Genomic DNA, 25,610 nt, shown 5'->3' on the forward strand with positions numbered 1-25,610 from the left:
TAACAGTTTGATTTTTATTTTTACAAAGGTTAGACTAGACTCAGCATTAAACACATACCAGTTGCTTCTGGATGGATCGGTCCTGAGAGGCAGTGAGCTACAATTGTACTAATTTATCCACTGGGCACTGCTGCCCTCTTAACTTCCCTGAGTTGGGGGCGGAGGGTTAGGGAATGGCCTCCCTTCTTCCTTCCTGTCCTGAAGCTAGAAGCCAGACACCAGAATGGTAGCAGAAGGTCAGTGCAGAAGAGATCGTGTACCTTCGCCCGGATCCCGTGGACAGCTTGCTCTTGGCTAGGTCCTGGATGACGAATGGGTGAGTCATCCCCTTGCTTGTGGGCGGGCTGCCCTCACACACAAGCTTAGAATAGAATTTGGCATTGGTTGTACCAGAGGCAGGGGCTGCTGTCCAAGTAGGGAGCAGCTTTAAGAGGAGGAGGGAGGGAAGGACATCACTGGAGTTGGGGCCAATCAAGACTCAAGATGGGGCTCACTACCCTTGGCTCAGGTCACAGTACAAATGGGGACAAGGTTGTGAGCTTGATTCCTGGATCAGATTCATGTGGGGGGAAAAAAAGAAAAGACCAACTCCTTAAACACAGACTGCATGCTCAACTTGATGTCACACAATTTTTTGTGGGCTGTTTGATAACATCGGGGAATAGGAAATACTGCATGGCTTGGGTCAGCTCATCCCCACTGTAGAAGGGAGAAATTAGCTCACATTCTCTTGCTGGCAGCTCAGGATGTGCTCCATCTTGGGGTATTATGGAGGGGAGATTGAACTGGGCGATCCCTAAGGAACCTTCCAACTCCTAGGTATTGTGGGCCTATAATCTCCACATACATGTAGGGAATGACTCCAATAGCTGTCATTTAGATAGCACCTGAAAGCTTATAAAGTGCTTTGTAGACATAATCTGCTTCCATCCTCACAACCCTATGAAGGAGGTCATTTCAGGTGTCATCCCTATTTTACAGAAGGGAAAACTGAGGATCTTGGAGATTAAGTGGCCTCACTAACACATGTCAGAGGCAGGATCTGAACCCAGGTCTCTCCTGACTGCAGCATGCCTTATGCTCTATTACACGGCCTCAGAATTTAGGATTCTTCTTTCTTTCTTCTCATGGAGCTGAAGGATCAAAGGCTATAGAGCAGGAAGAAACACTGGGGATCACTTAACCTATCTCTCTTTTTTATAAATGAGGAAACTGGTTAAGCGTCTTGGCCAAGACTACACAGTAAGTAACTGAAGGAAGATTTAAATCCAGGCTCCCTACTCCAAACCACTTGTTGTTGTTGTTGGGGTGTTCCCCGCCCCCCGCCACTATCTCATGGTTGCTTTTCCCAAGTTCTAAATGTTGCCTCTCCCAAACTGTCCCTGATAGACCGGCTTCTGATCTGACCTATGCCCTCATAGCTCCTTGGTGCCTACCTTTCCCGAGCTGGGGGGAATACGTAAACCCCACTGAGATGGGGGGAGCTTTTTATCTTCTCTCCAGAAACAGGACGGGGGGACCAAGTCCCACCAACGCTGAGGGAAAAGGAGGAATGGGGAGTTGGTGAGGTTGGGTCACAGAAGAAGGCTATAAGTGGCTGGGTCTCAATTCACCCTAATATCACAAGCTATCCGGCAGCCTGCTGCTTGGTCTGCTTGTGCGAAGGTGCCCAGAGGACTTTCTTGAAGAGGGTTAGTGGTCTGTGGCTTGAGATTTATACTCAATACAAACATCTTTAAAAGGAGAAGATGTAGCAGGTTCCCTGTGGTCACATTCTGGGGCCTTGGCTCCACCCCCTGCCAGGTGAGGCCTCTGGACTTAGCTGGCCGTCTCTTATTGTTTATTCTTGCAGGAACCTAAACACCAGGAAGAAGCAGAGGAGAGACCAGTGTCAATGGGGGCAAAGGAACCCAGAACCTACATGAGCCTACCATTAACCACAAGGAAATGAGGCCTCTAATGCTCTGGCTTCCTCTCCAGGAACAGGAAGGAAGGGGGTGTGTGAGCTTCGTTCTCCATCTGGGGCCACAGCCCTATGGTCTTCCCTACTTCTGGTCTCCAATACCTAGTGGTAAAGCAGTGCATTGATCTCCACGGCAGGACTTACCATAAGCCCCTTAGGTGAAGAAACGATGCTTTTGCTTTTTTCTCTCCCTTGGCTGCTGGCTTGGCCCTAGGCACACAGTAGTTGCTTCATACTCATTGTTTTGGCCATTGATCTGTCAGGCTTTTGCTGGTCTCTCTGAGCTTTAGGCAACTCCCATATTGAGCTAGGCCTCATAGCTGGGCAACACCAGCTGTGTTAGTGTGACTTGGGCCAGGGTAGGACTAGCCTGAAACCTTCCTGAGAACCATAATGTCAGATACCACTTCTGCAAGCCCAAAATCTGTTTCCAAGCCAACAGAAACCAATGCTGTTCCTTTGACTCAGAATGCCTTCCCTTTCCTTCTCCCCAGCCCTTTTCTCTGTCTCTCACTCTCTACTTATACTTTAGGGATCCCCACTAAAGTCCCACTTCCTCTGGGCATCCTTCCTGGATCAGCCACAGGGATTTCTCTCTCTAAAATTCCCTAGTGCAGACTTGTGCCTATTAGGGAAAGAGAAGATCACAACTGGGCCCTGCCTTTAGAAAGCTCCCAGTGAGGTGGAAGAAAAGGACTCCTTACATAAAAAGATGATGAGCCAGCAATACAAAGGAAGCCTTAAAGGTCTTCTCAGTCTGGAAAGGTTTTACTTAGGCTCACTACCTGAGGGCAGGGGACAGGAAAGGACAAATAGGTAGGAAGAGGCAAAGATGCCATCCACTTACAGGTCTCTAGCCGTTCCTCCAGGAACAGAATCTGTTCACTCAAGGAGTCAATCCGGTCCAGCTGCTGGAAAGAGTGGGACAGAAGGCTGATGTGGTCAGCAGACAGCCCATCCTCTGAGGCCTGGGGTGCCAGGCTATGGAAGGGAGCCAGCACCAGCTGCAGCTTCTAGAGGAGAATCAGTAAATCCAGCCATCAAATCAACCAACATTCATTAAACACCTACTGTGTACTAAGCCCTGTGCCAGGCGCTGGGGATGTAAGTACAAAGAATAAAACAATCCCTGTGACAAGGGATTATATTCAATCACAAGGAGTTTGTATTCTAATGGGGAGACAAATGCATTTAAATATATAGCATAAAGTTAATAAATACATATATGTAATACATATACAAATACATATATGTATGTATGCACACAAAAAGTAGTTAAACATAAGATTGTTTTAGAGGGAAAGCACTAAGAAATGATCCTAAGTTATTGTGGAGGATGGGGGAAGAGATGTCAGAAAGCTGTTTCAAGCTTTCTAGGAAGGGCCAGATAGAGATTCTAACAAAGCCTCCAGGCTGACCCTGACCCAGGGTGACCAGCCCAGGTTACTATGGTACCTCTCCTATCCCAAGAGCTTTAGAGAGGAAGCTGCTCAGTGACCTGGCCTCCTGGACAAAGGATAGGCCAGCTCTGGGTAGGTCCTTCCATCTCCACCACTTATAAAATGGGCCTTTTAGGGAATAGGTTTTAGTTAATCATTGCCCAATCTCCCCAGCCTCCTTTGACCTCAGCAAATAGTCATAGATTTTCAAAGCTCAGGATCCAATGATGGCAGGCCTAAATTCCCAGAGACTTTGCTATCTCCTATCCCATGGGTGGGGAACCTGTGGCCTTGAGGCTACATGTGGCCTGCTAGGTCCTCAAATGTGGCCTTTTGACTGAATCCAAGCTTCACGAGACCGCAGGCTCCCTACCCCCGTCCTTATCTCATCCCCAAGTGTCCAACTGTTAATAATAATAACATACTCTTATTTTTCTAATAATATTTCTCTATTAAGCATATGATCTCATTAGCTTCTGTGATCTTTAAGGCCTCTTCAAGGTCTAAAATCTGACAACTCTGTGAAGGAAGTAGATTAGGAATTATTTTTTCCACTCAAAACAGGAAACAGGCCAGGGACTTGCCCAGTAATCAGTAGCCGTGCTGGGTCCATTGTATGTGCATGGTACTGGGCACATGGGTTTTAGGGGGTGTGGATAGATATGTGTTAGACATGTGATTTTATGAATTGGGGAAACCCCAGCATGGAAATTCCCTTCACTATTGTAGATCAGCAATTCATTTGTAACAAGTCTGTGAGTCTCCCAGAGCACTGAGGGGAGTCAGTGACTTCCCTGAGTCACACAACCAATATACATCAGAGGAAGGACTAGAACTAGCTCTTTCAGACTCCAAAGATGGCCTCCTCTAGGCACTATGCCACACCACCCCTCTTGTACACAGCAGACACTTAATAAATGTTGTGGTTTTCTTGCAATGAGTTAAGTAGTACTTGAAAAAGTGTTCTTCTAGGGCCCCTTGAGGCAAGACTACCAGAGAGTTTCAGGTGTGTGTGTGTTGGTGGAACCTGCTGGGTTTATTGCAATCTGATTTTTCTCTTGCTCTGGAAGAGCTAAATGCTATTTATTAGCTGTAGGCTTTTGGATTCAGTGCCAGGTTCCTAACCTGCTGATCTCTTTCTTTTACATTCTTTTTTAAAAATTTATTTAGTATTTTATTTTTCCCTAATTACATGTAAAAACAATTTTTAACATTTGTTTTTAAAACTTTTGAGTTCCAAATTCTAACCTGCTGATTTTGATAGCTGGATAATTTACCTCCCATTTCGAGGTTCTTCCCACCATGTCCTACTATTTCCAAATCTTTGGGCTTGGCTGACTAAACTGACTCACAGTTTGAAGAAGCCACCGTACCTTCTTCATCCAAATGCTAGCATGAGCTTTTAGCAAGCTGATACTTGTTCCAGTTTGGGCTGCACCAGGTTGCCCAGAAGGTGGGGGGGAGTGGGTGGCATCCATCACCCTTCCTGTAAGAGTGGTCAGCTAGGGGAGTTTTTACAGGAAGTATGAAAGGAAAGATGCTTCTCCCATCAGTCGGGCACACCCTCAACATCTTAGACATACCAATTATCTAGAGTTTCAAAGTCATTCGTAAGCCCTGCTGGGGACTGCAGGTGGAAGGGAGAAGGGAGGCCCCACAGGACCCTGTAAGTGGCAGGGAAGGGGAAGTTGTTAGGGTCCTCACCCTAGTTGGTATCTCCATCATTCTCTTTAACCCCCATCCACCCTCAACATTTACTCAAAGCTTAGTGTAATTGGGACACAGCTGAGTACTGTGTGTGTTTGAGTTTGAGGCAATCTTGCCCATTGTTTAGAGTGTTAATGAATCCAGGCTCAAAGATTTGCTCGAGTGGACAGAGAACCAGTTAGCTTTTTCCCAAAGAAAAAATTCAGTAATTAATTCCAGTCACTACAGTAATCCATGTGTCATTAATTGGAGGTGGGAAATAGGTGGGGGAGGATGGGGAAACAAGAGCACTGGATTTGGCTTCTAGTCCTAGCTCTCCTACTTAGTTTCCTTATTTATTCATGGGGGAGGGGAGGATGTGGTGGAAATCAGGGTAAAGTGACTTGCCCGGGGTCACACAACTAGTAAGTGTCTGAGGTCAAATTTGAACTCAGATCCTCCTGACTCCAGGGCTGATGTTCAGTATATCCACTGCCACCTAGTTGGCTCTAGTTTCCTTATTTATAATATGAGGAAGAGTAGGTGAAACTCAAAAAAAGATCTTGAGATAGGGGTCTGTGAACTTTTAAAACATATATATATATACATATATATTTTGATAATATGTAATATTAATGTATATAATATCTAAATATAATAATATATATTCAATATAATTGATTTTCTTTGCAGTCCTATGTATTTTATTTTATTCATTTAAGAACATTGTTCTGAGGACTTGGTAGGCTTTACCAGACTGCTAAAAGGGCCAGGACACACACAAAAGGGAAGAATGCCTGGACTAGACAGTGTCTAGATTTTCCTTCAGCTTTCAGCTCTAAGACTTTAGGATTGGTAGGGAGGACTTGGTACAGCCAGTCCTTATCAGGGTCTACACAGAACCTTGATTTGTGCAATAGACACACTTCTGTAAAGCTGCATTTAACTAAAAAACATTATCAACTGAATTCTGTCCTAAATCCCCCCTGGGGAGTTCACCACCATATACACCTATGGCTGCAAAAATCTCAACTTGGAGAAAATAATTTTTAGCAGCCACATCTTCAGTGCTCACAAGAAGGCAACAGGGAGAGACTTTCTAATCAGGCTAGAAAACTGGAGACCACTTTGCTGAGGGGGACACTGGATCGCTTTCCAGGGAAAATTGATCTTGCCCACGGGGCAGCTAGGTGGCACAGTAAGCAGAGCACCAGCCCTGGAGTCAGGAGGACCTGAGTTCAAATGTGACCTCAGACACTTGACGCATTTACTAGCTGTGTGACCTTGGGCAAGTCTCTTAATCCCAATTGCCCTGCCTTCCCCCCTGCAAAAAAAAAAAAAAAAAAGCTTGCAACCACAAGGTAGGATTTGAAGAGCAGGGGCTAATTTATAATGCATATGACATTCTGTCAATGTTTATATGTTTCTTTTATCCACAGCATTGTATATTTTTTTAAATGATCACTGTTGCTTTAGGTATGTCAATAAATTGAGACTGTGTTTGGACAACTGGGGTTGTTCCTTCTCCCCCTTTCAGTGGTAGAGTGTGCACTGAGTTAAGAAATACTTGAAAAAAATGTGCTTCCAAGGTCACTTGAAATGGGTGTGTATTGGGGGAAGGTTTTAGGCTTGCAGCAATTTGATTTCTCGGTAGCTGTTGGAAGGTCAAGGGCCTTGGAATACTGGTAGGCTCCAGGACTGAGTATTCCCAGTCCAGCCTGCACCTTCTGTTCACTGTGATTAGCATATAAAAATTTCCTGAGGCTTATTTCACTGCTCATTGAGCCCAAACTGGGAGCTGAGTCAGGATCGAGACCAGAATTTTGTCAATCACAGAGGGTCCAGAGTCCATGCCCTGCCAGGTTCAGAGATATTTCCCTCTCTCCCTCTCAGTGGAAAATCTAATCTTAACACTTATCCTAGATTTCCCTTCTCAATGGCCCTCCCCACCCATCCATTGCATGGTTTGTTGTGCTATGATCAACTTTATAAAATTGTTCTCCCTAGGCAAGTGACTCTGAAAGGTGGTGGAAGTGGAGGAGTGGGGGGAGAAATTAAGTAGCTTTTGCCTTCTGCCCAGTGGTTTATTGTCAGGTTATAACTTCAAATGACACTGTGGATAGAGTGCTAGCCAGAGTCCGGAGTCCCTGGATTCACAATCCTGCCTGTGATACTGTAGCTAAGCTGTGTGACCCTGGACAAGTCAGTTCATTCTCCCTGAGTCTCAGGAGGTTCTGGAGTTAGACCACCTGATTTGTGGGTCAGGCGATCTGCTAAGAGATGTCATAGTGGGCTTTGGTGATGACAAATTAATGGTGCTCTTGAGGAAACCACACTGGTCAGGGCAGCATTATGTGGAGTACTGGGTCACTTTCAAGTGAAATACATGTGAGAGAACCTAGGAAGGGAAGGATTGGGGGAATATAGTGATCACAGAATCCTAGGGAGGTGCTCTCTGTAGATTTTTTCTGGATAGAGGGATTCTATTGATGCCTCTACCTACATCTCAGATCTGTTCTGAGAAAGCTGCCAGAAGCTCACCTCCTCCAACATATCCACTCGACTCCTTAGCTTTTGCATTTCTTCTTTCATTTCATCAGAAGCCTCTATCGGAGAATGGGAGGAAGACTGAGTCACAGAAAGTTAAAAAGACAGACTCAAAACACTCCAAATATTGTTCCCCTCCCCACCCCCACCTCCCATTAGGGATAGAAAGTGAACTCTGGATTCTTACAGCTCTACAGATTGCCAACCCACTGGGCCCCCAAAAATGTCTGTTTGTGTCAATCCTAAATCTGCCCTACTTCACCAGAATCCTCCCTACTTCACCAGAATCCTCCCTGTGTGCTTCCTCTCTGGTCAGAGATCACTCATGGATGAAAGTTCTTTGCAAACTCTAAAGCTCCATAGAGATGCTAGCTATTATGGGGCAGTGAAAAGAGCAAGGAATTTGGTGTCAGGCCTTGGTTGACTTATTCAACAATTCATTTGATATTTATCAAGTGCCCACTATTTGCAAGGCCATATGCCAAGTGCTAGAGGTACAAAAATGAAAGGACATAGTGCCTGCCTTCAAGAAGCTTACAATCTACTGGGGAAAGTAAACTCAAATAAATACAAATCAATATAATTTAAGGTAGAATATGATAGAGGCAAAGGAGATTTTCAGACAAAGTTTTGTTTCTGCCACTGACTCATGATGTGACCTCAGGCAAGCCATGCTGCTTGGAGCCTCAGTTTCTCCATTTGTAAAATGAGGAAGCTGGACTTGATGGTCTCTAAGGTCCCTTCTAGCGCTGAGGTTCTATGGTTGATGTTCTCTCACGGTCTTAGTGTCTTATAAACATAGCTACACCCCCAGCCACTACCCTATTTTCTACGCAAACCTGAGAGACAGGGAGTGTACGATCCATTGCTGAGATCCACGTTGTCTTTCTTGCTGCCCAGGCTGCCAATGGCGCATTATTACTCACGGTACGAGTTTGACGTGTCACAGCGCGTACCAAAAGTAATAATGACCCATTGTCAGCGGCCCATGTTGTGGCCTCCCTTCTGTGATGGAGAGAAGCAGGAAGATAAGGTTGGAGGACTCCAGGATGATGAGCTGTGTTGGAGCTGGTATCTAGGATATCCCTTAAGGCTAGAGAAATTCACACTCATGTGGAAAGAAGATGAGGGAAGGGGCCACCTCCTCCCTTTAACCCTATTTGAATATCTTGCTCATATCCTCAGGTTCTGTTGTAACTCAATCTTGTGTTCCATTTCTTCAACTTTCCTATAAGCTTCCTGGGTACAGGGACCAGATTTCCTACCCTTTGGCTCTCCCCACAGTAACTAGTACCTGGGACTTTCCTATTTGGTACTGCCAAATGAACCTAGTTTTTGCCAGATCCACTGAAGTCTCCATGAATCTAGTGAGGCAGGCAGCATGTTACCTGGCTGAGGCTGCCCAGTGGGACAAAGAGTTGAGGTCACTCCTGGGGAACCACTCTGGGGCTGGCACAGTCTCCCATCCGAAGATAGCTCGTATCCCTCCTGGCACTGGCAGTGGTAACTCCCAGGAATGTTGATGCATTTCTGGGGGCAGCCATGACCAGGTTGACTACACTCATCCACATCTGAAACACATGAAGGGGGAGGGGAGAGAGGATCAGGATGAGGCTCTGAGTTTCCCCTTCCCTGTTCTGTCTACCCTATCCCCAGTAGTGATGAGTTTTGAAGCCCTGGGACCATCCTGGGAGAATTGCTCCCTGGAATGTGGGGACAGGAACTGCCAGTGTTATGGGCACCATATCCTTGGCTCACAAGAAGCTCACATACAACCTGTCTTTAGTTGCCATGTTAAAGCAACAGTGGGCACTGAGTGAGGGGGTAAGGAGGTAGAGCTGTAGGAGACTTTTCCAGGTCATAAGACATGAGTAGGGAGGGGACTGCCTGTGGGCACTGGTGGGTGGGGCCCACAGGATTTCTGTTCTGAGCCCCTAACTCTCTGATCCATGGCCTAGATCCCTGGCCCAGCTAGTTCTGGAGAAGGCATCTTTTCAATAGGTACTTTCCTAAGAATGTGTAGCCAAAAAGTTCACATTCTCAGGGTCCAGAAGATGGCGTGGTCTAGCCCAGGGGAACCTGCAGCCTCCAGGCTCCAGGTGGCCTTCTACGTTCTTGGGTGCGGCCTTTTGACTGAGTCCAAGTTTTACAAAACAAATCCTTTTATTTAAGGGGATTTGTTCTGTGAAGTCTGGATTCCGTCAAAGGGCCACACTTGAGGACCTAGTGGGTCACATGTGGCCTCAGGGCTGCAGGTTCCCCACCCCTAGTCTAGTATAAAGGGACTGGGGCTAGTCATTGGGAGACCTGGGAATCTCAATTCTACTACTAAGTAACTGTGTGCCCTGAGATGGTACACTTAACTTTTATGGGCTTCAGTTTTCCCATCTAAGAAATGGGAGTACTAAAGCTTCACAAGATTGTAAAGCCATAGGAAGTAAAAGTATATTGGAAATCACAGAGTGTTGGATGTCTGTAAAGGGATTGCTAATATAGAAATCAGACATGGGCCCATCTTAGAAAGGCCAGCCTTACCTATTTGGCAAGTGTCTCCTTGCCACCCTGCAGGGCATCTGCATCTACCAGGCTGGGCACAGCTTCCTCCATTCTGACAAGGTGATTGGCATATTGCTATATGAGGACAGAAATCAAGGCACCGATGGTGGAGGCAATTAAGTTGTGGGAAAGATAAGAAGAATGGGCATTTCCCCAGGAACGAAAGGAGAAAGTGCTCCCCTCCACCAAACTGGACACTATGTCACTAGATTAAATTCTGGGCACCAAGAATTTACTAAATTACTAAATTCTGGGTGATTATTGTTACTAATATCATATACTGTGTCATCTGGGATGCTTTGGTGACTCCCAAAGATGTTCCTAGTATTGACACTCCCTCCATCAATGTAGATTGCAGCCCCTTGATGCCTTCTCTTCCTGTGTATTTCTTGGTCACATTCTTTGGTGACTCCTCAATGGATACTACACCCAATGTGCTAAAGGCCTTTTTCTGATTCTCTTACTTTCACACAAATAGCAACTCTAGCACTAGGTTTCATCTCATTTGTTACCCTTCATTCTTGCTACACTGCCAGCCCGCCTCCTTTTCTGGTCTTATACCCTATGATGTCATTTCTCAGATGCAAAGCATCATGCATAATAGGTTATGGCCTGATGGTTTTCCGTTGTTTGTGATTTTAATTTATCCCAGATCATGGTGTTCCATAACTGACAATTACTCAGAGGATACTGGAGTTAATGCTTCACTAAATACTAGGTATCATTTTACAAATGAGGAAAATGAAGGCTGGAGGAGTAAAGGGAATTGTGATGTTACACAGGTAATTAGTAGCTGAACCATCTCTAAAGGTGTTAATCATTTACTAATACTGCAGCATAAGACACTCCCTATCTTTGGCCCAGCTATAGCACAAAAGGGCTTAGACTGGAGTCAGGAAATGTCCTAGTTAAATCCTGGTTCTACTATTTACTACCTGTAGGACCTTGTTCAAGTTTCTTCTCCCTCTCTGGGTCTCAGTTTCTCCATCTGTAAAATGAGGAGGTTAGGCTAGATGATCTCAAAGCACCTTCCAACCAACATCTTCCTATCTTCTCCTTCCTCATCTACCGTAATTCCCAAGGATGCTTTCTTTGTATGGCTTGAACAGCCCTCTAAGGGGCCTTACCTGTGCCACAACCAGGGAGCCCATTACTTCTTCTCCAGCCTGGGCAGCAAGTATATGGTGGTGGGGAGATGGTCCGAGAAGTGTGTCGGTAAGCAGTTTTATAGATGGTCCTGTGGGAAGGTGTCAGAGGAGGGTTCAAATGTGGTTCAGGGAATCCAAATGCCTCCCAACACAATAGCCTCAATTGTCACTACGTGCCAGACAAGACTTGATTCTGTATTTCAGCAAAATTGTGGCTCTTCTGTGGAAAGTGGGATCTGGAGGAGAGGATCCCCAGGACCAAGCACAAAACTTCTTGAAAAAGTATGCCCAGCTTATTTCCAAATAAGTACAGTAGAAAGTCTACTGGATGGAGTCTAGAGACTTAGGTTCTATTTCTGCCTCTTCTATTCATCAGCTGTGGGATCTTAGGCAAATCATTTCTCTCTTTCTGAGCCTCAATTTCCCCATCTCTAAAATAGTGTGAATTAGATTATCTTTAAAGTCCTTTTCAGCTCTAAAATTCTCTATTTTTGGGTCCTGTCTGCACCACTGAGGCTAAACTTACTAAGGTATACTGGTGGCCGGCCGCTCCTCTGTAGGGTCTCTCTGGACTAGGTGACTAAGTGGTACATTGAATACACACTGTATCTGGAGTCAGAAAGACCTGAATTCAAAACTTCCCTCATACACTTAGTAGCTGTGGACAAGTCACTAAATGACTCTCAACCTCAGTTCCCTCATCTATAAAATGGGTACCTCCCTTCCAGGGTTGTTGTGAGGATCAGACGAGATGACATTTGTACAGCATTTGGCAAACCTTCCTTAAAGTGCCATAGAAATGCTAGTTAATGGGGCAGCTAGGTGGTGCAGTGAGTAGAGAACCGGTCCTGGAGTCAGGAGGACCTGAGTTCAAATCTGGCCTCAGACACATGACACACTCACTAGCTGTGTGACCTTGGGCAAGTCACTTAACCCCAGTTGCCCTGCCATCCACCCTCCAAAAAAAAAAAAAGAAATGCTAATTAAGTTTCATGGTTGTTGTTGATGATGTTAATGTGCTGTTACTCCTCTGACTAAGCTAGCTGCCCCTAGGAAGAGCTTGGGCTTGAGTTGGGCAGGAAAGATGAAGAGCTTGGATCTGAACTAGAATCCTCCTGAGGGTAACAGAATACTGGCCCGTGCCATGTCCCTCACTTATCTAATTCCTACCCATTCCTCAAGGCCCAGGTCTTTACACCTACGTGAAGTAGTCCTTGGTTATGGCCATAACAATTAGAACAAAGAATGTTAGAGCTCAAATTGATCTGCTGGTCTGGTTCCCCAACTTTATAGATGGGTAAACTGAGGCCAAAAGGAGTAAAACGCTTTGTTTAGGGTCTCATAGCTAATTAGCAGCAAAGCCAAAATGAGAACTCAGATCTCTTTCTACCGTACCACCATGCCTTTCCTTCCCTTGCGTCCCTAATTATTTTGTGTGTTGAGTTTCATCTCCCTACCCAGAATGTGAATTCCCCAAAGATAGGGACAGGTTCTTCTTCTGGCTCTCCTTCCAGCATAGCCTGGTACGAGGCTGGGCACAAAGGAGGAATATAGTCAATTATTTATTAATGATTGGTTGATAGATGTGCCCAATGTGGATGTTATTTATTAATAACACAGAGGAGCCATGGTGGTCAGGAGACCTGTACCTGTTTGGTGGCCTCTTGGGTGTAACCCTTAGCTGGCTCTGCTGGGGCTGTTCAACTCACCGATAGGTGCTGCAAGCTCTATGGTCTTCACAGATGGTGATATAGGGCTGGTAGACCCTCTGGATATAGGACTCTGTGATGGGGACAGTTTCCTTGGTAGCTGCTTTGGAGCATATCCTACGGCTGAGCAGAAAAAGTTAAGGGTGAAGCAGGAACAAGGAATGGGATCACTGTAGGCTTCCCTCAGCCCTAGCTCAAGGAAATGCGTTCTAAATACTAAGTGGAGGAAAAAAAAGGAAATGGGTTGTGAAAGGAGATTCTCAAGTTGTGACCTAAACCAGGACTCAGAAGGGAATGAATTTGAATTCCCATGATGGGACTTTGGGTCGCTGTGTTTATAGTGTCCAAAGGGGCTGAGCTTCTCGTGTGATTTTTAACCCTCTCCCAGATCTCCCAGATTGGGCCAACAGCCCTGTATTTGTAGGGTTCTTGCCCTAGACCCCTTTAGCAGCCTGGTGAAGCCTAGGGACTCCTCAAAATGATGGGCTTAAATGCATAAAAGAAGATTACAAAGAAAACCCACAATATTAAAATGCAGTTATCAAAGTAGGAAATAAAACAAGTTCATGGATTCCAGATTAAGAACTCTTAGGTATTTCAAAGTATAAAATAGTATCCAGGCCATCAGAATACATTTGAAATGCTCTATCCCCATTCCTTCTTCCCACTCCTGCTCCTTGACCATGACTTACCCTGGCCGGTAGAAATGCTCTGTTCTGCCCACTCCCAAGAGGAGAATCCAGGTCACCAGGAAGGCCCCAGAACTCCACATTTCCCGTATCCTCTGGATAGTGCTTTCCTTATTCCAGCTCCTACCACATTTGCATGGTTACTGGGATGGTCTGAAACTAGAGAACATGATCCGGAAAGTAAGCTCCCTGATGATCTCCCTTGGCTGGGACTTGGCTCCTCTGTAGGGAAGCAGGAGCTTCTCACTAATTACCCACCATATTCCCAGCCGCAAAAGTATTATTGACTTTTTAACTTTACTAAGACTTTCAGAACACTCTGTATTATTATCAAGGGACACACTCCCTGGTATTGGGCAGTGGGTTGTGAGAGGAGGGGGACTGGTGGGAAAGAAATGTCTTCGATGGATACAGGGCTGGATCAGAGGAAGACAAGGGTTTGAATCTCCCTTCTGACTAGACTGTGTGACCACAGGCAGTTCACGTAACCTGTCTGAGACTCTGTTTCCTCAGCTGTAAAAGTGGAGCATAAGAGCAGTAGCGCCTACCTCACTGGGTTCCGATGAGATAATGTAAATAAAACAATTTGTAAACCTTAAAGCTTCCTATGACTGCGTGTTAATATTATTATTGTCTGCCCAGCTAGAAGGGGAGCTCCCCAAGGGCAGGGACCATGTCTCTTTCTTTGAATGTTCCCTCTCCATGGTGCCAATGTAAGGTCATACAAACAGGTGGCACTCAATTGTGAATGTGGTGCCATCCCATTCTTTACCAGATATCTCCAGAAATTGAGATCTCTCTTCTCCTTCTGTAAAAATCATCACAGTGAGCATCCCCAAGCAATGAGACACTGTATATTCACCATGACGCATTCAAATGAGCAAACATTTGCTCATCCTTCCTTTTTGTTTTTAAAGGCAGACAATATGATCTACTTTCAACACATGTTCTGATGAACTAAACAAATTAGAATAAAGAATACCACAGGTATATGTTTGGGCTCCTCCAAGAGGCACACCACTATCAAACTGAACACATTTTTGGATCTAAAGTGCCCTGAAATTTCTCGTCAGCCAGATGTTAAATTAAAAAGGCAGGGAAGAGTTAGCATCAAGAACAAAGCATCTTGGTCAGGCCTGGAAGCATTTAGAATAATGATTAGCTTAGAGAGCACTGACTAAAGGCAGGAGAATCCACTGAGACACAGAAAGTTGAAACCAGAAAGTTCAAACAAAACTGGATACAGACAGGCCTTCCTGCGCTCAGCTGCCTAAGTCCAGGCTGACTCAGGACCTACTTTCAGGAATAAAGACAAGGAGATGGATTCTAATAAGCATGCTAGTTTTATGGCAGTGTGTGCTTGTAAAATGCTGGAAACAAGTTTTGTTTGCCTCAGTAGATTAAACATCTCCCTAGCAATGCTTCCCTAGGGACAGTGTTTCCCCAAGGAGGTTGGCTCACAGAACCTGCCCACCAGATGCATAGGAAGCCAGGATGTATTCCACAAAGGAATCTCCTGGTGGCTGCATATTTAGATAGTAAGGAAATTCCTTATATGCTAACCATGGGCGAGATCCCCAAATCTTTCTCACTCGGAGACAGCAGAATGAGGAACCTAGGTGGCAGGTCCCAGTTCTACCATTTGATTTCAAAGAGGATTTTCAACCCAGAAACCCCACGATAACAAACCCCCAAATCCCATCTCTTCCTGCTTCAGTACTGACTTTACTAGACTATTCTCTCTTCTGATCTTCAATGCCCTGCATGAACTGACTTTCCCTATATCCACCCATCACCCTCATCTCCTGTGGCTCTCCAATACCCACTCTATTTCAGGTGAGCTTTTCTTTCCCTTGTTACCCAGCATAGATCATACGCACTCACCTCTGTCCCTTTACTCACCCTCCACCCTAGACCTGGAATGGCCTAACCGGCCACTTTCTACCTATTGAATACAAAGCCCATCTCCTCCATGAAGCCTTCCCAACGCCTCCAGTCTATAGTCACCTCTTCCTTCTCTAAGCATTACTCCATTACTGAAGTACTCAGTGTTAGTGGAACATAGTTCAACGCAGAATTGTTTTCTCTTCCACCTGTATCAACTCCATCACTATAGCTAAAGTGTGAGGTTCTTAAAGGCAAGGCCCAAAACAACTCCTGCCTCTTCTACAGTACCTAAGTATAGGGCGGAACACACAATCAGACACCAGGGAGAAAGCATGGTGGGCCCTGGATTAGGTTCCAGGAGAGCTGGAACTCAATGTGTGGCCCTAAACCAATCATTTCTCACTTCCTCTTTTTAGGACTCAGTTTCCTCTTCTGGAATGTAAGGGAATAAGACTGAATGATGTCTACATCCCTCTTAGCATTGACATTCTATGTTCTGAGGTTCCTTCTACTAGTCCATATTTTTCTGTATTGTTAATTTACAAATCCTACTCTTTGGGGCACACCCTGTTAGCCTGGCCCTAAGAACTAGGGTTGGTTCCTGCCCCCTCTTCCCCCAGTGCACACCAGAGAGAGCAGATCAAGAAAAGACCAGATTAGTACAAAATAACAGAATATAAAATAATATGTTATGTTATTATATATGTTATATTAATAAATATATATTTATATATTATATAATATGTATTAATAAAATGTTATATATTGGCTAGGATATCAGGAAAGGCTTCCTGAAAGAGGTAGGCTTTGAAGGTGAGTTATGGAGAAGTATATTTCAGGCAAGTAGAATAGTTCAAACAAGGCAGCAAGTCAAGAAAGACCAATGCATCTTGGGAATGGGAGGAGCCTGGCCCAGATGGAGTGTGAGGCTCTTAATGGGGAGCAGTGAGAAATAAGTCTAGAGAAGGACAATGGGGACAAATTGTGGAGGGTCTCACATGCTGGGAAGAAGAATCCAGGCCTTTTGCAGGCACAGGAAGTGAGGTGATTGGAGTTGTTCATGTAGAAAGATTAATTTGGAATGTTATGCTGGATGGATTGGATAGAGGAGACTAAAGACAAGGAGATCAGTTAGGCTATTACAATAGAAAGGCAGGCAATAAGTGTCCCCTTTAAAACTCTCATCATCTTTCTCCCACTCCTGAAGATGCCTCACCCCTCAAAAAAAAATCTGAGTAAGTATCCACAGCAATATCCTTGAAATCCAGTGGTCCAGTTAGCAATCTGGGACTCCAGGGGACAATGTCAGGTAGGATCACTTTTCAACTTCCTTAAATACGAAATCAATAGATTTCTACTGGCTTCCCCCTATATGCAGGGGCTGCTGAGGTAGTCAGCGCACCCACAGAAACAGAAAGAAAGGGGACAGTGGAACCATCTCAGTAGCTTTAACTCTTTGTAATCTATCCCCCTCTCTTCAGACCAGACCCTTCAACAAGGGAAGGGAGGTTACCTCTCTATGCACCTGGTGATGGTTCTTAAACAAAATCACCCTCTTGTAGGTTTAGAGGATTTGGCCATGGAGGGGTGGTGGCATGTATGGGATGGAAATGTATCTCCCAAGGTTTCAGAAGATTAGGAGAGCTTCTCATCAATGGCCCTGGGGTATCAGTGGGGGGATTTAAGTAGAAGCTTTTATTTGCGGGTGAGGGTTATGTCTTGTTTTTCTAAAGCTAGACGGTATCTCCGAGGCCAGCTAGTCCAACCCCTTCCTTTTATAGATGAGGAAACAGAAGTGCAGAGAAATTAAGTAATTTGTCCAAAATCACAAGGGTAATATCTGACAAGAGATTTGAACCCAGAACCTCTGACCTTAGAGCCAATACTCTTTCCACTTTCCCACATCGCTATCTGACAAATCATACTGAATCAAAAGTGTGATTCTGTCTCAAGTCTTCTAACTGGAATCAGAGTACATCCCTTTGTATCATGCAGCTTCCTCCCTCCGAACTGTGAATGCTACCTCTTAAAACACCTAAAGGTTGCAGAGATTTCTTAGGCAGGAGTTCAACCTATGGTGAAATGTAAACCTTCCTAGGAGGTGAGACCTACTAGAGACCTGCATAGTATCGGTTTTTCCTCTACTTTCCTTTCCCAACTTCCCTTGGCCCCTAAAGCTGAGGATTCTCCCCTAGTGACCACCAGGTGGGGTATTTTCCAAAGGCTCTGTGAAGAGTACCCTTTTACACCTCTGAGCTCAACCATCCACCCCAGGCGCCCCTGTACCCCTTTGATTAGGTGACAAATCAGCCCAGGTATCCCAGTCCTTCCCCTCTAAGTCAGCTCGTCTCCACTTGGCCTGCAAATAGAGCCTAGAGATCAAAGAGAAGGGGGATAAATGTGATGTCTGTGAGTCTCAGGACTAAAGCCAGGTCCCGGAGTTCTCTGTTCAACCCAGAGCATATTCAGCGCCTTGAACTCTTTGCTAATGCCTCCTTCCCTTTGTTAGTTTTTTTTCGGTTTTCCCTTCCCTCTCTCCTCCTTCCTTGCCTCTTTCTCTGTTCCCTCTTGCTCTATCTTCCTCCATCTCTACTGCTTCCTCTCTGCGCCTCCTTATTCTATCTCTTCTAGTCGGCCAACTTGATCGTCCTGTCTCTAAGCTCAGCCTCTCTCCTGCTCTCCGTTCTCTCTCACTCAGTCCTGGCCCCCGCCCCCCATGCCGTCTCCCAGGATCTTCCTCTCTCCGAACTTAGTACTCTCTCTTTTTTTTCCTTAGTCCTCTCTCACTCTGACCTGTCTCTGCCTCACGTGCTCCTCCCTCCCTCCCCCTCTCTTCTCTCTCTCTCTCTCTCCCTCCCTCCCCCCTCTCTCCTCTCCCTCCCTCCTCTCTCTCTCTCCCTCCCCCTCTCTCTCCCCTTCTCTCTCTCTCTCTCTCTCTCTCTCTCTCTCTCTCTCTCTCTCTCTCTCTCTCTGTCTCCTTCTCTCTCTCCCTTTTTACTCTTTCTCTCTTCTTCTCTTCTCCATCCTTCCTCTCTCTGCCCCATTTCCTTCTGTCCACTCTGCCCCTCTCTGCTCCACCCCCCCCCAGCCTCCTGCTCCATCCCTCTTGTCCTCTCCTCTCCACTTTCGCTCTGTCCCTCCTCTCCGTGCTCTCCGCTTCCCGCCCCCTCAGCCCTTCTGCTAAGTTCCTTCTCCCTTTCTGTCCACTAACTGCCCCCTGCCCCGTACTCCTTCTCTGTTCCTCCTCTCTCAGTCCCCCACCCGTTTTTTCCACTCCGCCCCCTTCCTCCTCGGTCCCCTCCCGCTTTTCCCTCCTCCCCCCGCCCCCCCGCAGCCCTATTGCTAGTTCCTCCTCACTGTCCCATCTCTGTCCATTTCGCCTCCTCTCTCGCTGTCTCCGGTCTCCAGGGCTTTCTCTATTCCTGTCCTAATCTCCAACTCCTCCTCGCCCGCCGGCTGAGTCCGAGGCCCTCCCAAACCCCAAAATTCGGTCCAACTCACGAGCAGAAAACTTAGACTTTTTGTCTCCCGTCTCGGTCCGGTGTACCGACTGTCTGAAGATAGTACCCTCTAAGGGAGAGTCCCCGCTCGCCCTGATCTCATCCCCTTTGACCCCCGGAGCCCCGCGCCCGTCTTCACTCACCACTAGTAGGTCCTGGCGCGGAGCGCACGCTAAGCTGTAGGGGTACCCAGCTACGGGGGGCGCCTCGAGGCCACACCGAGCCGCTATCCCCGGCCGCCTCTGCCCCGCCCCTCGTTGCTATAGCCCCCTCCCCCGGAGGCGGGAGGGCTTCTACCGGGGTAGGGATCCCGGCCACCCAGCATTAAGGGTAGTTGGAGGGGAGGGCAAGAACGTGAGCAGCGGGGTCCCCGCCCCTCCCCGGCCCATCCCACCTTCCTGCCTCGGGGATTAAACCGCCTGACCTGCCTGGCGGTCCCCCAAGAGAGCCGTCTTCCCTACCCCCACTGGGAGAGGGTGCAAGAATCCCAGTGGTTAGCTCTGGACCTTTCTAGGGTCGGGAGGATTGATTTCCAGCTTTCAGTGACCCTATTTCTTGAGTATATAGGGCCGTATGGCTAGGAGGAGGGAGCCACATTTGGAAACTGTCCACAAGAGTTTTTGTTCTTTAACTTCATACATTCCAGGCTTTCCCATTATTCCTAATAAGATCACGTCTCTCCTGGGAAGGGGGAGACTGAAGTCCGAGCTTTAGAGATCCGAAGAGGAGACAGAGTGTAATATCGGAGACTCCGAGTATTCTTTTGGATATTAGCAGAGCACTGGAATGTGGGCATGGGATGAAGGCTCCAAATGTTAGCACAATAACATTAGCTAGCATTTATGTAGTCCTTTACAAGCATTATCTTATTTTATCCTTACCACAACCCTGGGAGCTAAGTGCTATAATATTTTCTTCTTCGGCTTCAACTAGACTGAAAAAATCAAAATCTCTCTTCTCAACTAGACCAAAATCCTATTCTGAGGCAGGTGTCCTATAGAGAAATTAGTCCTCTACTCTCTAGAAGTTGAATGCGAAGAGTGAAAAAAAAGAACAAACCTAAACCTGCCATTGTGAGAATTCAGAGTTGTATCTACCACCACCACCCTGTAAGGACTAAGGTTTTTTTCCCCCCCTAGGCCATTTCTGTATATGCCAGTTTTCCCTTGTAGGGACTCATGCTCCTGGATCGAAGGATTTAGGATGTGGCTAGGAGCAAATAAGTACTCTATCTTCTGCCCACCTCCCCATAGGTATCTGGGTTGTAGCTGCATAAACTAACCAGCTGAGCTAAGAGTGATGAAGCCCAAAAAAGAATATTTTAGGTAAACAAAAGTTTTCTACCAGCACTTAAAATACTTCATTTATCTTTGGGAGGCAATGGGAGAAAAGCACTGGATTTAGCATTAGACAACTTAGATTCAAATCCTAACTCAGTTCCTTGTTACCTATGTGCTCTTGGGCAACTGTTCACCTTTATGAACTATAAGGTTTTGTAAATTTGTTTTTCATTTATAAAATGAAAGGTTGGAAGAGATGAGCTCCTAGATGAATTCCATTTCTAAATCTTTCAGCTTTTGTAAAACTGAAATTGGGAAAGGTTATGGTTGTTCAATCGTTTTCCAGTCATGTCCAATGCTTCATAACCCTTTTTGGGGTTTTCTTGGCAAAGATACTGGAGTGGTTTGCCATTTCCTTCTCCAACTCATTTTACAGATGAGGAAACTGAGGTATACAGGATTAAGTGACTTGCCCAAAGTTACACAGCCAGTAAGTGTATGAGATCAAATTTGAACTCAGGCCTTTGTGACTCCAGGCTTCTCGCTCTAGCCACCTGACCCACACTGCCACTCCCTATCTGTGTTGCCTGTCATTGTTCTAATGGCTTGACTCTCAGCCAGAATGTCTGGTGCTTTGAGAAGCATCCTGGTTTTTTCTGGAGGAAGGGATAGTGACCAAGGAGGAGGAGGGGGACTATAGCAAGGATGATGCTTTTGAGTAGAAAGTGGTTAGGAATCCAGGATGATGACCTAAGGAGTAGATGAATGGAAAATGAGGAGAAAACCCCTACCTCTGTTGCAGTCCTGGGTGTGTCAGTGTGAAAACCTACTGTGGGGTGGCCAGCCATATTGTGTGCTTTCCTCCGTGGTTACTCACCTGGTCTTCGGGGTTCAGTCATTTGTCTGGATTCTTGGGATTCCTTCTAATCATTGCCTCTGGCTTGCTATTGGAACAAGGGGAACAGGAGATATAGTGGGTCATAGTCTTGGCCAAAGACTCAGTTGCTTAATTTCAAAGTAAAACCTAGATTGATTACAGCAAGGTAGAAATGAAGGTCGACAGCACAATTCCCCATGGTACACTTAGTTTCACCCTCTTTTGAGAACACAGCCTGACTCCACCACCTCCAGTTAACAAATTCTTTAATTGGGGTCCTGTTTGGACTTCTCTCCTTAACCCTAATCCTTTATTTAGACTAAAGATTCAGGACTACCTGACTGATCCTCCTGCTCAGCAATTACTGATAATATGTTTGTATTGTCCCAAGTAGGTGTGAAAGTCTAAAGCTTGGGTTGGGGACCTGGGCTTAGTCAATATTTACTCCAATTACCCAGGCTTGCTGTCAATGAATCATGAGCCCTTATCCCAGAAGTTTGAAGCAAAGCCTCATTAGCGAGTTTGCTCCTGGTTCTTCCCTTCTGTTGGCATTAGTTGTTTTATACACATCTATATTCAGTAAGTATGTCTCCAACCCAACCATTGTTGGCTTTAATTAACGAGGCATCTTAAAGTAAGGTAGCTAGTGACGAAACTTGCTGTGATGTTTTCAGGGCTAGTCCCCTCTTCAGTCGTGTTGGGCAGGTAGGAAGGGATGCTGGCTCTAGGCACATCCTCACTTTGTGGTATCCTTAGTGGAAAATTAAAGAGTGCTGACACTCAGGCCTTCAAACACTCACAGCCACTGTCACATTTCGTGGGACAACCTACCTGACTTGTTGGGGATATGGGCAGAGTGACATAGTGCAGGGGCCACTGAGCTGGAGTCAGAGAACTTGGGTTCAAATCACAGCTCTGCTGTATATTAGCCAATGGGACTGACCTTGAACAACTCACTTAACTTTTTGAAGTCTGTTTCCTTGTCTTTAAATGAAGAGGGAGCTGGCCTTGGTGACCTCTAAGGTCTCTTACACGTCTCTGAATCTCCTCATTTTCCTGATGTCTCTTCGTCCTTTCTAGAGTCAAACTCTTGGGGATTTGGAATCAATCTCCCCTCTGGGTTGTACATAGGATTCAGAGCTGGTACAGACCTTAGTTATCACCTAATTCAAGTCCTCCATTTTACAGATAAGGAAACTGAGGCCCAGAGAAGTAGAATGCCTGGCCCAAGGTCAGGAAAATGCTAAAAGGGCAGAGTAGTATTCAAATATAGGTCTTCTGACTCTAAATTCACCAGCTCTGGTTTTGTATTCTAGAACTCTACTTGGCAAAGCCGGGCAGGGATCTCTGCCTTCAACTCCACTTCCCTCCCCCCAGCTCTCCTCTAGCATTGCCTTCTTCCCCCCAGAGAATGTAAGGAAAGCTTTTTGCTTTAAAGATCTGCAGACTTTCACCAGCTAATGACTACTTAGAGAGGGTACATTCACCTCTTTCCAGTTGTGGCAAAGCTCCCTTGAATACCACTCATAGAGCTCTTTGTCATTAGTCAGGATATGGTTGTACTTCTGGTCTTAACACTTTTCTCTCCTTTCTTCCTCTGTCTCACTCCCACTTTTTCTCCCCTTTCCTTCCCTCTCACCTCACTTATAACCTACTTTTATACCTTTCAAAGTGCTCCTTATCAATTTTCATGTTTGGGGTTCAAATCCCTCTTCTAAGTAGGTAGGGATGGGCATTATTATATTATCCGCCTTTGACAAATAAACTGAAGCCTGGGGAAGCTAAGAGACTTACCCAAGATCATGTAACTAATTAGTGGCAGACCTAGATTTCATTTCCTAGTACGGAGCTATTTCCTTTGCAGTCTTACCCAGCCAGAGGTACTCAGACATTGCTTAGTTCTGCCCTGCTGGACATCCACAGGGTTAAAAAGTTAAGTGGCTGGGGCCTGGAGACCACGATCCTGGATTCATCCCTACCTCAAAAGGTATAATGTTACCAGGAACCCATCCCCAGGGCTTGGGAAGTATATAAGCTACTCTGAACAGATGAATAGTCCCTAGTACAGAGAAGCATTTAGGGTCCCAGGACTGCCTAGTAAGGGCAGTAAGTATCCGACCAGCAACAGTACCCCAAAGCCAGAAATCATGGGACTTCTCCCTCTTTCCTACCACCTATTTGCAAATCTATTTTATTACCCCTTCCAGAATCCAAACCCATTAACCAGGTCAGCGTCCAGGCTGGGGAAACAAAGCCTCCTTCCAACCCCCAATTCTTCAGGGCCCCTTATCTGTGGATTGATGGCATTTAACCCTTGACCTGCCATTATCTGTTCTCTGAACTTTAATTCCCTGGCTCTTTCAGCTGTGGTCAAGTGAAAAGAGTTTCAGGCAGGGAGACAAGAGGCCTGGATCCTAGACCTGGCTCTGCCACTGACTCACTGGATGACTTTGAATAATTTGGTTTTGCTTTTTCTTTGAGCCTCACTTTCTCTCTCTCTAAAATGGGAATAATTCTTTCTGCCCTGCCTTCCTTATGTGAAGACTAGGAGGTTTAAATAAGAAAATAGATGTGAAAGAGCTTTGGAGGGTGGGGGCGGACCAGAAGCCTTGTATCCAAATTGAGGGATTATTGTTAATGCTGCAAAGAGGCTGAACACAGCAGACAAGTCTGCAGGACCCATTCAAGGAGATCAAAAAAAAAATCTTGAAGATTAGGCTTTTCAAAGGTGCCTGGCTTTTCTCAGATGACTTCTCCCTTCTTGACTCAAAGCATGTGTCTGATTCAGAAACAGAAAGTATGGGATGAGCAATCAAATCCTATAGATGTGACCTCAGCATTTCTCATTTTAGTTTTGCTTTTTTAAAAAAGGAAAAGCTATTTGTGTTCCTTTATAATCACAAGGAGACCTGGGTTCTAGTCTTGGCTCTGCTCCTAATTCCCCTTGTGACTTTTGGGCAAGCCACTTCCCCTGTCTAGAATTCGTTGTTCCCATCTAGAAAATTCATTTGGATTAAATTATTTCTAAGGCTCCTTCCAGCTCTACATTTTATGTTGTAGGTTCTAAGTTTCTTTTCAGCTTGGACATTTTTATGCTCCATGACTTGGGTAATAATACACAGGCTCCCTCACTATAGCACCGCCTCAGGATGCTTTCCTAGAGCACCTCCCAGTATGCATTCATCAACTAACAAGCATCTACCCCAAAGACCTACCGTGTGTAAAGCATTGTGCTAGGTGCTAAAAAGGGAGACAGAAAAATATGAGACATAGTTCTTTACTCAATGCATTGTAAATCATCCTCTAGGAGACAAGATTGAAACTTACAGGAAAATGTATTGATGACAGTTTGGACAGTTTGTCAAATTCTACTCCTGGCCCTGAACTAACTAGCTGTGTGACCTTCGGTCTCTGAACCTCAGTATTCTCCTCTCTACATTAAGGGAGTTTGAATATTAGAGCCAGAAGAGATCTTAGGGATCATCCAGTCCATAGTTCTTTGGTCCTATATAAAAGATATTCAACAAATACTGAACTATTGGGTTAGCAAGTTCCCATTTCCCCCCCTTTCTGGGGCCCCTCTCCCCTAGACGGACTCCAGACTACACCAAACCATACCTGTTTCTGTAGTTGTTCCAAGCCCCACTGCTTCTTCACCTCCGTCTCAGCCCCCAGAACTCATCTCCCTCCCCAACCTTGACCCTATTAGAGTCACCAGACACCTCTTCATCATGCTGTGCAGGCTACCTCCACCTCCTCCAGGGAGGCTTTGAGGCTGCCACCTTCCTCCCATCCCTGCTGCCTCTTCTCTCATCTGTCCTGGTCAGGTTGTAGTGGTCAGCTTCATGCAGAGATGGGAGGCCCCTCTCTCAAGGCAAGGAAGGGCGGCTTTTTATGCTTCCCTTCTCCTGTAAATCAGGATTGGGATGGACAATTCCAGGCCGGACTTCCTGTGTGTGTTACTCGCTGATAAAGAGAATTCTGTCAGCAGAACAAACAGGAGGCTGAGGGGATGGGGGCAGGGGGATGGCAGGAGGGAAGGAGGTGGGGAGGAGAGTCTAAAAGGAGCAGTAGCCCATATCACAGGTCCTTCTGGAAAGTGGGCATCAGTCTACCTGGGTCCCTAAAAATGTTCCTAAGAATCTGTGAGGTGTGATGGAAATAACCTTGGACTCTGGGAAACAAGGGATCTGGGTTCTAGTCCTTACCCTGTCCCGTAATTCTCTTTGTGCCCTCGAGCTAGTTACTTCAAATAGAGAAAGTCTGGACCTCAGTATATTGATCAGGAATATCTACCTTACCTTCCTCAGAATGCAGATAAGGAGAGGA

General features: G+C 45.8%; 1 protein-coding gene across 3 annotated transcripts; it reads right to left on the reverse strand.

Annotated features, from left to right (window-relative positions):
• On the reverse strand, window positions 1-25,133 carry EGFL7 (EGF like domain multiple 7). 3 transcript variants are annotated; one of them, XM_036749438.1, is made up of 10 exons: window positions 24,900-25,133; window positions 21,282-21,348; window positions 13,741-13,896; window positions 13,049-13,171; window positions 11,319-11,428; window positions 10,171-10,266; window positions 9,024-9,206; window positions 7,630-7,694; window positions 2,811-2,976; window positions 1-1,856 (listed from the first exon to the last, which is right to left on the reverse strand). In XM_036749438.1, exons 3-10 carry the CDS (start codon window positions 13,818-13,820, stop codon window positions 1,834-1,836), a joined length of 846 nt encoding a protein of 281 aa, XP_036605333.1. In that variant the 5' UTR covers window positions 13,821-13,896; window positions 21,282-21,348; window positions 24,900-25,133; the 3' UTR covers window positions 1-1,833. The 3 variants fall into 3 exon arrangements, with proteins under 3 accessions (XP_036605333.1, XP_036605335.1, XP_036605334.1); XM_036749440.1 differs by lacking the exon at window positions 10,171-10,266; XM_036749439.1 differs by lacking the exons at window positions 21,282-21,348; window positions 24,900-25,133 and adding an exon at window positions 19,268-19,352.
• Between the last annotated feature and the right edge of the window lie 477 nt (window positions 25,134-25,610).

Source organism: Trichosurus vulpecula, chromosome 3 (assembly GCF_011100635.1).
Source record: "Trichosurus vulpecula isolate mTriVul1 chromosome 3, mTriVul1.pri, whole genome shotgun sequence".
NCBI lineage: Eukaryota > Metazoa > Chordata > Mammalia > Diprotodontia > Phalangeridae > Trichosurus > Trichosurus vulpecula.

Bases quoted from the DNA above. Each gene is read 5' to 3' on its own strand.
- EGFL7 (XM_036749438.1), bottom strand. From the start codon at position 13,820: ATGTGGAGTTCTGGGGCCTTCCTGGTGACCTGGATTCTCCTCTTGGGA. The intron at 13,172-13,740 runs GTAAGTCATGGT...TTTTCTGCTCAG, and splicing joins GAGCATTTCTACCGGCCAGG to CCGTAGGATATGCTCCAAAG. The intron at 9,207-10,170 runs GTAAGGCTGGCC...CATGTGTTTCAG, and splicing joins AGGAGACACTTGCCAAATAG to ATGTGGATGAGTGTAGTCAA.